The following is a 9,305-nucleotide window of genomic DNA, read 5'->3' on the forward strand; positions in this document are numbered from 1 at the left end:
AGACAAAGCGGGGCCGGCAGCCGGCGGAGCGCCGCAGCATGCGCGGCCGCGCAGGGCTTCCTCTGCCAGTGAGCTGCTGGCGGCGGTGGCTGCTTTTTTTTTTGTGCGAGTGGTTTGGTTTTTTCACCCCCCCCCCCCCCGCCCTCGCTCGCCGTCTCTTCACCAACTTCCTTCCTGCTCCAACTGCCAGAGCTCGAAGCTGAGCGCTGAGGAGGACCCCGGCCGCAGGCGCTGTTCCGCCGGTGAGTACGAGCCCAGGAGAGGGGAGGACGGGGGGAGCCGGGTATGGGGGACAGGAGCGGGCTCAACCCCGGCTCTCCCGCCCCTGGCGGCGCGCAACTTTGCGCCTTTGTTCGCGGCGACTGTCTCCGTTGTGGAGCCTTGCCCGGGGAGACGGGCAGAGCCCTGCCTGCACCCCAGGGGGAAGTCGGGCTCTGCGCTGTATGATGGGGTGGAGGCGCAGGGGAAGGGGATGCAGCCCCCGGGGTGGCGGGAGGGCTCCGGGGGGTGACGGCGGGGTGTATCGCTGCGGGGTGGTACCCAGCGGTCCCCTGGGGCGCCTGGGCAGTGGGCTCCCTTTCCCCCCTCGCACCCCAGGGGGGTGGGATGGGGAGGCCAGGGCCGGGGGCGCTGGTGGGGCCGCTGTGTTTCTCCCCCGTCGCGGAAAATTGCTTCCTCCCTGCCAACCTCTCTTCCTGGAGATAAGCCCTCCGTCGGTTAGGGGGTGGTTTGGGGGAGTGAATTTGATGCAGAGAGGGAGGGCAAATAAAATGATGACCCTGTGACATCGCTCTTTGTGCCCCATGCCGGCGGGGGGGCAGGGGGGCAAGGAGGTGCCCACCATCCACCGTGTCTCCTGCACCCTCCTGCTGCAGGTGCAAGGGCACCCACCCACCCCGGCACAGGCAGAGCCCAGCTGAGACCCTGGCACCCCTCCGCAGGGCATCATTTCTCCTTCACCTCCTGCAGCCATCTCTCTCTCTGGCAGGGGGTTCCTAGTGCTGCCCCTGCCCCTCTCCCCGCTGTTTTGTGGGTGCTGTCAGGCCTCAGAGGTGCAGGTCCTACACGATTGTGGGTTGGGGCTGCAAGAAAGAAAGAAAAATGTGGTGGGGCAGGGCACAAATTTAGAGGGTTAATTTTCTAATTTTTAATGAGGCTTATGGCTCCTGAGGCCATGTGGGTCTTCATCTTAGCCCAGCCCTTGGCATGGGCAGGGATACAGGAGTCCAGCGACCCTGACGGTTGAGTACCGACATGCTCATTCTGGGGAAGCGCTGGTGCCTGAGTCCAGTAGCATATCTCAGCTTGCAGAGGGGACTGGTCCCAGAGATGGAGCGAGTAGAGGCAGAGGCAGCTGAAATGTGAGCTTTCCTCTCGGTCACCTCCTGCCTGGGAATTTGGCAGGAAGGCAGGGTCAGGTCCACAGCCTGGAGAGAAATGCCAGAATGGGGTCTGATCGGTGCCATCCTGAGATGCGTGTGAGCCAGGGGTTGTTCTGCCCAGACAGCCTGGCTGGTCCTGTTCCCTGCAGGCTCTTGCTTTTGGCACAGCAGGCTGTCTGTCCACCTTTTCTGGAAGGTTTTTGGAGCCTAAAAGCATCCTCCCTCAAGTGAGCCTCCCCCATGGGCTGGCATGGAAAGTCTTTGTGGCATGTGTGATGCAAAGGGAAGGTCTGAGGGATGGGGAGCAACCAGCTGGTCCAGCCCTGACTCTGCCTTTTCTCTGCATGTGGCCAAAGATCTCTCTCTCCATCGCCTGGGTCCCTCCCTCTCCTGTGATAAACCACAAAACCCCTCATGGAGGATGGGGGCAGGCAGGCAGCTCTGCTCTGTGGTTGTAGTGGTGGCAGATGCAGCCTAGCATTGCGAGAGAGCTCGGGAGAGTGGAAATGACTCAGATTGCAGCTGGAGCCCAAGTGGAAGGCAAGACCTGGCGGCAGCTGCCATGGCTCATCACGTCCCCTTCCCGTGCTGAGTATGGGATGGCACTGAGGGGATCACGAGGCTTTGTATGGGGACTGTGCTAGGGCTGCAGAGCAGTGGGGCATGAGCAATCATTGCTTTCATGAGGGAGCTTCTGGTTTCCTTCCTCATGAGGACAAGCTCAAGGGCCTTCCCCATGGTATGTAGGTCTTTCACAGTTCTAAGGCTGGGCATGAACTCAGCCAAGGTTATTCAGCTGCAGGGACACGCTTTCTTTCCTGTCCATTTGAGTTGGGATTCCCTCTTATTTCCTAGCTACCCGCACTGCACTAATTCCTAACTCACCACAAAATGCCATTGCAAAGTAGTCTTGCATCAGGGCCGTTGCCCATTAGCACACCCGACTGAGTCTTCTTTTTCCTGTGCTGCTTGGTCCTTATCTGTCCCTTTCTAGCATGCCAATGTACCTTTCCTTGATTTTTTTTTTCCCCCACTGGAATTGCACTGGGAGGTCTGCATATTACTCATTGCTGCCTGTTTCCACTTGCTGATTCACCCTGAACTGTTGCATATATATTTTTTTTATTTCCTTTCTGTTTTAATGAATGAGAAAACTATCCTGCTAGATCCCAATTTAACTTTTCGGAGCAAGGGCAAATGTTAAGGCCACAGCTGCAGAGAAGGATAAAGGGCTTGCTGGGGAAATTGCAAGTAAGCAGGCAAAAGGGAAATTTTTAGTACGAACAGACTCGAAGAAGGAGTTAACATAAGGATAAGTGGAAGTGAACTGAATGATCTGTGTAGCTCAACCAAATCCCCTTGCTGCCAAACAGCAAGGAATGGCTTGGCCATTTGTGACAACCACTGCTGGACCAGGCCACTGCTCTGTTTTTCAGCCTTTCTCTGAAGAGTGGGAAGGTGGCTAGGACCATGCGACTGGCTCTGCCAGGCAGGCAGCTGACTAAGGGGGACCTGGCAGAGCACTGCTCACCTCTCCTGCATGTCTCCTGTTCCCCCATCCCATGCCCTGGCTGCCCATCAGTTCATCTATCCCCACTCTGGCTCCCATTTGGGATGCCACCGAAGCAGCTTCTCTGCTCTCCTGCATTCAGTGGCGCGTGTCCCAGCCGTGCTGGCTGCGTGGCTGTGGGCTCCAGCCATCCTGCCTCTCCTTTCTGAGAAGCCCTGCTGATGCAGCACAGCTACGCGTGGCTGCTCTGCAGACAGGCTGGATGCAGTCACCGTTGTGCTTCCTTCCTCAATGGGAAGGAGACCTGATCGGTGCCTGAAGGGAGCCGTTCCTGGGAGCGAGCACTGTGATCGCCAGCAGATAGACTGTAGTGGGCACGTTTCTTTGAGGGCTTCAGCTAACTTGCTAATATAAGGAGTTGCTGTCAGGTATTCGATCTTTCTACAAAATGTGGCTTTTAACCCATTATGAGAAGGTGAGTGAAACCCCTAGCCTTGGCTTTATTCATGTGTCTCTGTGCCCCAGTGCGTGGCAGTGGCTCTTTGTGCGAGATAGCTGGCGAGCACTGAAGCCTTTTACGGTGGCTTGTAATTGCAGGGTTGCCGGCCAGCAACCGTGCTGCAGAGTGGCTGTAAATCACTCCGGTTTCAGCCTCTGCTCTGCACCTCCTCCCTGGGAGGGAAGAATGGTGTAGGTCTGTGTGTGCGCGTGGTGCCTGCAGGGAGGGGAGTGGGGGCAGAGAGGGGTTGTGTTCGAGCGAGAATATCAGCACAGCAGTGTCGGGATTGCAGCTGATCACTGTAGCCATTTGGCTGTAACGATCCCGCTGCGTTCGGCACTGGATGGATGCCTGCCAGTCCGGGGGACTGAGCCACGCCGTGCCCAGATTGAGTGCCCCCAGGGATGCTACCCCCCTGCGGAGCAATCCCATTGACCATCCCCTCCTCTGTTACCCAGACCAAGTGACCATGACTGAGAAAACTCAAGAACCTCATGTGGAGGAAGATGATGATGAGCTGGATGGGAAACTCAACTACAAACCTCCTCCCCAGAAAACACTGCAGGAGCTGCAAGAATTGGACAAGGACGATGAAAGCCTCGCTAAGTACAAGAAGTCCCTGCTGGGAGATGGACCTGTGGTAGTAGGTAGGCTGGGGCATGCTGATAGGAAGGGACTGGGGAGATGCATTGCAACATTGTGCTGTGGGGATGGGGCAAGGTGGCCTCAAAGAAAAGGGAGCTTGTTTGATCAGGCACATGCACTGCTTCTGCTGGAGGACTGGGGATGGGCAGGTGGAGAGATGCATGTGAAGGAAGCAGGGAAGATGCTGTGAGCATTAGGTGTGAGGTTACTAGGGAGTGCTGGCATTGGAAGGGGACTTCTGGTGGGAGGTGTGTGGGCCTTGGAGGACTCCTGAGGGGTTAGAAACAAGAGGGAACCAGCCTATGCTGAAAGGGGGCCTTGCTGCTCAGAATGATCTTAAGAGGGGAGTTTCCTGTAGTGGAAAGACCTGCTCTAGGTATTGGGATGGAGACTGGAGGGATCTGTGTTGAAGGACTGGGGTAGATGCATGGTCCTGTTGTGCTAAGAGAAGCCTGACATTACTGAGTGTTTCATGAAGTGCAGTTTCTGTGTGGGAAAGCAACCCCATTTCTTTAGTGTCATTCCCTTCCCCCTGCAGTTAATTTTCCAAGCTGACAGCTTCCCCCTGACTTTCCTACCTCCAGACCCAACAGCTCCTAACGTGGTGGTCACCCGACTCACCCTGGTATGTGACTCTGCTCCAGGACCGATCACTATGGACCTTACAGGTAGGCACAGACTCTGTCCTTGGGCACGAAGGGGAACAAGCAAAGGCCCTGGCATACTTCAAATTGAAAGGGAGTTTGTGCTTGGGATGCTACAGTGGATTTTAGAGGAACTCTGAGGGCATCTTAGCCTTGTTTCTTATTTTAAGGTATACACGTATGAAAAAGAAAAGGAGATGTAACAGAGGAAAATGTCGAGGGTCTTTTTCTTCATCTAGACTGCTCTAGGAGCTCCTGGGTTTCTCCTGCCTTCTCTTCTTACTTCCTTTCAATGAGACCTCATGAGCACAAGGGATGTGCATGCGTTTGGGTAACGGGCTGTTTTGAAACTTCAGAACCAAGCAATACTGCAGTTGCGGCTCCTGGGGACATGGGGAGAGAACCAGGCTTCACCTTATATGGGCTTTTCTGCAGAGAGAGGAAGCTGGGCCTGGAGGAGTGGAGAGGCTTCCTGTTCAACTGAAACCACGCAGAGCCCTGCAGAACCCGGGCAGCCTCGCGAGCTGGGCAGGAGCTGCGAAACATGCTCCGCTCACCCGAGCCAGGGCTGGGCGTGGATGAAGCATGCACACGCTCCTGCAGATGCCTAGCGATTACTCTGTGCATAAATATCTTCATGAATGTGTGCCTAGACCTGTGTTTGTTTAGGTGTTATCTTCATAGGTGTGGACACAGACTCATACGTACACCCAGGCGTTTCTGTGTACGTGCTCTCACAGTGCAATTGCTTATACAGACCTCCGTATACTCATTTTGCAGGTGTGCTGTCCTTCAAAGGGATGCTTACCTCCGACACCAATCCCAGCCCCATCCCGCTGCATGTGGTCGCTTCTTGCTGTGACACCTTCAGCTAATGGCTTGATCCTCTCCTTACAGGAGACCTTGAAGCACTCAAGAAAGAGACATTCGTATTAAAGGAAGGAGTGGAATACAAAGTCAAGATCCACTTCAGAGTGAGTTGTTTTCCTCCTGGTTGCTTCTCGTCTGTTGCTGAGGCCAGTCAGCGGCAGTCTGTTGGATAACTAGAGCTGGGCAGCGTGCCTGCCCGAAAGCTGGGCCCTTGTAAAGCTCCCCTAGCTTCAGGTGTCATTCTACCCAACAAGGGACCAGGCCTTTCCAGGGAATTGCTTCTGATTGCTCGCCCCTTGGAAGAAGTTGCTTTCTGTCCACTCACAATGGTGAACAACAGGTGGTTGGGAAGCCAGATGGGTAGTTTGGGCTGAGTTTGGATTGGCTTTTTAGCCATGAGAAAATCTTTAATTCACATGAAGTGGGAATGGACAGGGAGGAGAAGAGATAATGGCTTTCCATGAAGTACTGGTTCAGTCTGCATTGCTGGGCTTCATGTATGCATAAAAAAGATTTAATACTGTAGCATTTGGCTGACGATACCTGAGTTGTTCTGGATCACAATATACCCAAATGGGCTCATTTCTCCCCCTCTCTCATTAACCAGTGTGTCAGCCATTTCTTCTGTTCCCAGCTGAAAATGAAACTTGGCCACACTGCAGTGTGGCATCCAGCACTGAAGTGATTGTCTCCACACATTTGCTGCAGACAAAGCTGGCTTTGCAGAGAAGGCAAAAAGGGATGGAGGACACTTCTCCTGAAATGGAAGAGGGAAAGTGTTAATGTTGTGGGTTCTGTAGGAAAGATTTCCCTTCTTCTCTGAGGCTTGCTTGCTGTCTCAGAGATGACGTTGTCCCCAGAGACATCTCCAGCTCTCCTTTGGGCTATGAAATATTTCCATCTGTATCTGAGCCCTGTTGACAAGAGATGTCTGGAGCCAGACAAGTTATTCTAACTCCCTCCCTCAGTCAGAAGGATGGTAAGAGCTGGCACCATGTGAATTCTCTCCTGGGATGTAAAAGGATCTGCCCACCTTTTTCCGAGATTGAGTAGTGCTGCGGGGAGGCAGCGTATGCTGGAGGGGGACAGCAAAGGATACATCCAAGCTATCCATGGGAGGTCTGAGGAAAGATTATGAACAAAACTGCCCCTCTGCCAATTGAGGAGAAACCTGCCAGCTCCCCACAGAGCTTAGAGGGCAGCTGGGAGTGCTCAGCTAATCTTTTCCACCTGTTTGTGCTGGAGGGATGACTCTAGTCACCCCTATCTGGTTTTCAGTATGGAAATTATTAACTGGGAACTCCCTACTTCACTTTTCTTTGTCCTCATCAGCCTGTCTTGCAAAGCTGACTGTGTTCCAGTCAGCTTCAAAGTCAAGGAAAGGATGGGGAAGTGCAGGCGATGCACAGAGGATGCTGTAGGTCTCCAGGTGCCTATGGAGAAGTCATGTTAGGACTCCTCACAATGTGTCCTGTGCTGAGCCTTTGAGAGCAGTGGTGTAGGGAGCCAAGATGGGTATGTCTCTAAGGAGAGAGAAAACCAGCAGATACAGGACTAAAACCCTTCCCTTTACACTTAGTTCTGGTCACTTCTTGTAGGTAAACAGGGACATTGTGTCGGGACTGAAATATGTGCAACACACCTACCGGACAGGGGTGAAAGGTGAGTAAGAGACCTTTGTGCCCTACACACCAGTGCTCCTACCTCTGTGTTCCGTCTGCTCAAAGAAGTGTTCCGTCTGCTCAAAGAAGTGTTCCTGCAGCTCTGGGCCAGGACAGAGCCTCTCTTGGCCCCGAGGGCTTCCGCTGCACCACCACACAGGAGGCGAGACTTCTCCGCAGAGTGCGTTAGCTTGCGCTCTGCATCACCCAGGCCAACTGTTTCCTGTGCCTGTGTGCCCTCAATATGAGCCAGCTCTGGTACCTGTATGCTACACCACTGTCTGCAGCAGCGAAGTCCCCAGAGACACTGTTTAGACAGTGCTTGCCATAGATTTCCTCTCCATACAGAGCTCTTCACCTCCACACACCCCCCCCTGCCCCCCCCCTGCCCCCTGTAGAGTAGCTCTGCCTGTGTGGAGCTTCCCACCCCCTGAAAGCTCTTCCAGATGCACTTGGTAAAATTCAGGGCTACTCTACAGAGCTTCCCGCTGTCTGCAGAGCCCTGTGTTTGCCCATGACCTCGCTCCTTTGTGCAGTGCTGCCCTGCCTGGACAAGGCAGGGGAAAGTCCCATTTTGCACACACACATCCCACAGGTGCATTTTTGCATGCAACCACCTCAAAGGCTCCAGCGTCCTGTTCAGCGCACGTAAGTGGTGTCTTCTCACCAGAAAAGAGAAGTAGCGGGGGATCAAGAGAGATGTTGGGCCATACAGTGGGTGTACCCACTCCCTTCCAGCAGCACATACATGTGAGAGGTTACAGAGGGAGTTGCCTGTCCATACATTTAACCTTCCAGCTCTCCTTGTGCTTTACTAACCCACTTTTTCACTGCTCCTGTTCCCCTTGCTGACACAGACCGTCCCTTTCTCTTGCCACTACCTCCTTTCTGTCTGTGATCTGTGCTCATGCTCGTGGCTTCTTCTCTCCTTTATCATTCCCCACCTGAGGGGCTCATCCCTTGTGGATTGTTTTCTCCTAGTGGACAAAGCCACATTCATGGTTGGCAGCTACGGGCCACGGCCAGAGGAGTATGAGTTCCTGACGCCTGTTGAGGAGGCTCCTAAGGGTATGCTGGCTCGAGGCACCTATCACAACAAGTCCTTCTTCACAGATGACGACAAGCATGACCATCTCACCTGGGAGTGGAACCTGTCCATCAAGAAGGAATGGACAGAATGAGTTCACCCAGTTTGCCTTCCCCCTTCCCAACCCCTTGCCTCCTGCACCAGTCTCCAGGTGGGCCATGCCCACCACGCTGCTCCTTCCTGCCACCGTGGCCGGCCACAGCCCTGGCAGCCCTTCCCGTGGGCGCCGGAGCTCTGTGCCGGCCTCGGTCGATGCACAGGCCTGCAGGCGGCCTTTGCTGCTTCTTCTGATACACTGAAAATAACCTGCCCGTTCTCACCACCGCCCCATCATGACGTATAATGAGTTACATTGAGAAGCATCTCCCTCCCTCTCTCCCAGTACTTCCTCCTGCTTCCTCCATCTCTCCTGTACCAACTCCGCTCCCAGAAGTGCCTTTTCTAGGAAACAAAATCACCTGGCAGGGCGGACTGATCCCTGGAAAATCCCTATCTGAGTTACACTTGCCATGTACTCTGACTCATTGTAAATGGTTACTTGCCTCCCGTGATGGTCTTCTGGTCTGTGTCTGGTGCCCTACCCCATTAAAATCCATCCTTGTGCAGGCAAAACCAGTCAGGGGGAATGCAGCTAGATGCTGTAACAAGACTTCAGTGTCCCAAGAATAAAACCAGTTTCTTTCTTCTTTTCTGCATGAGTGTCATGTTCTTTCCTAGAGTATGTTTTTCAGTGATGTGTATGTGGAGATTGCATTATAGGAAGGCTTAAGAGCATGTTTCAGAAGGGAAATAGGCCTCCTCCTTCAAAACATCAGCCTAACTCCATAGGCAAACTATTTCAGAGATGCTTGCTTCAGGGGTTTCGTGAATCTTTCTTTGAAGCCCAAAGTCCGGCTCGTGATGAGGGTAGATGCCAGGGGTAGACAGCCCCCACCTTTCATCCTGGGTGGCAACTGAATGAGCCCAGGGAGCTATAACATGGCCTTCTCATGTTTGACACTTGCCAC

General features: G+C 53.8%; 1 protein-coding gene across 1 annotated transcript; it reads left to right on the forward strand.

The window, feature by feature from the left end:
• Positions 1-8,966, forward strand: ARHGDIB (Rho GDP dissociation inhibitor beta). The gene is made up of 6 exons (XM_068401224.1): positions 1-242; positions 3,850-4,038; positions 4,621-4,704; positions 5,578-5,654; positions 7,149-7,212; positions 8,193-8,966. The coding sequence occupies exons 2-6, from the start codon at positions 3,861-3,863 to the stop codon at positions 8,390-8,392; spliced, it is 603 nt and encodes a 200-aa protein (XP_068257325.1). The 5' UTR covers positions 1-242; positions 3,850-3,860; the 3' UTR covers positions 8,393-8,966.
• Positions 8,967-9,305: the final 339 nt, after the last annotated feature.

This window comes from Nyctibius grandis, chromosome 5, assembly GCF_013368605.1.
Source record: "Nyctibius grandis isolate bNycGra1 chromosome 5, bNycGra1.pri, whole genome shotgun sequence".
NCBI classification, from domain to species: domain Eukaryota; kingdom Metazoa; phylum Chordata; class Aves; order Nyctibiiformes; family Nyctibiidae; genus Nyctibius; species Nyctibius grandis.

Excerpts from the sequence above, each read along its gene's own strand:
- ARHGDIB (XM_068401224.1), top strand. The coding sequence starts at position 3,861 with ATGACTGAGAAAACTCAAGAACCTCATGTGGAGGAAGATGATGATGAG. Across the intron at positions 4,705-5,577 it reads GATCACTATGGACCTTACAG|GAGACCTTGAAGCACTCAAG; the intron begins GTAGGCACAGAC and ends CTCTCCTTACAG. Across the intron at positions 5,655-7,148 it reads AAGTCAAGATCCACTTCAGA|GTAAACAGGGACATTGTGTC; the intron begins GTGAGTTGTTTT and ends CACTTCTTGTAG.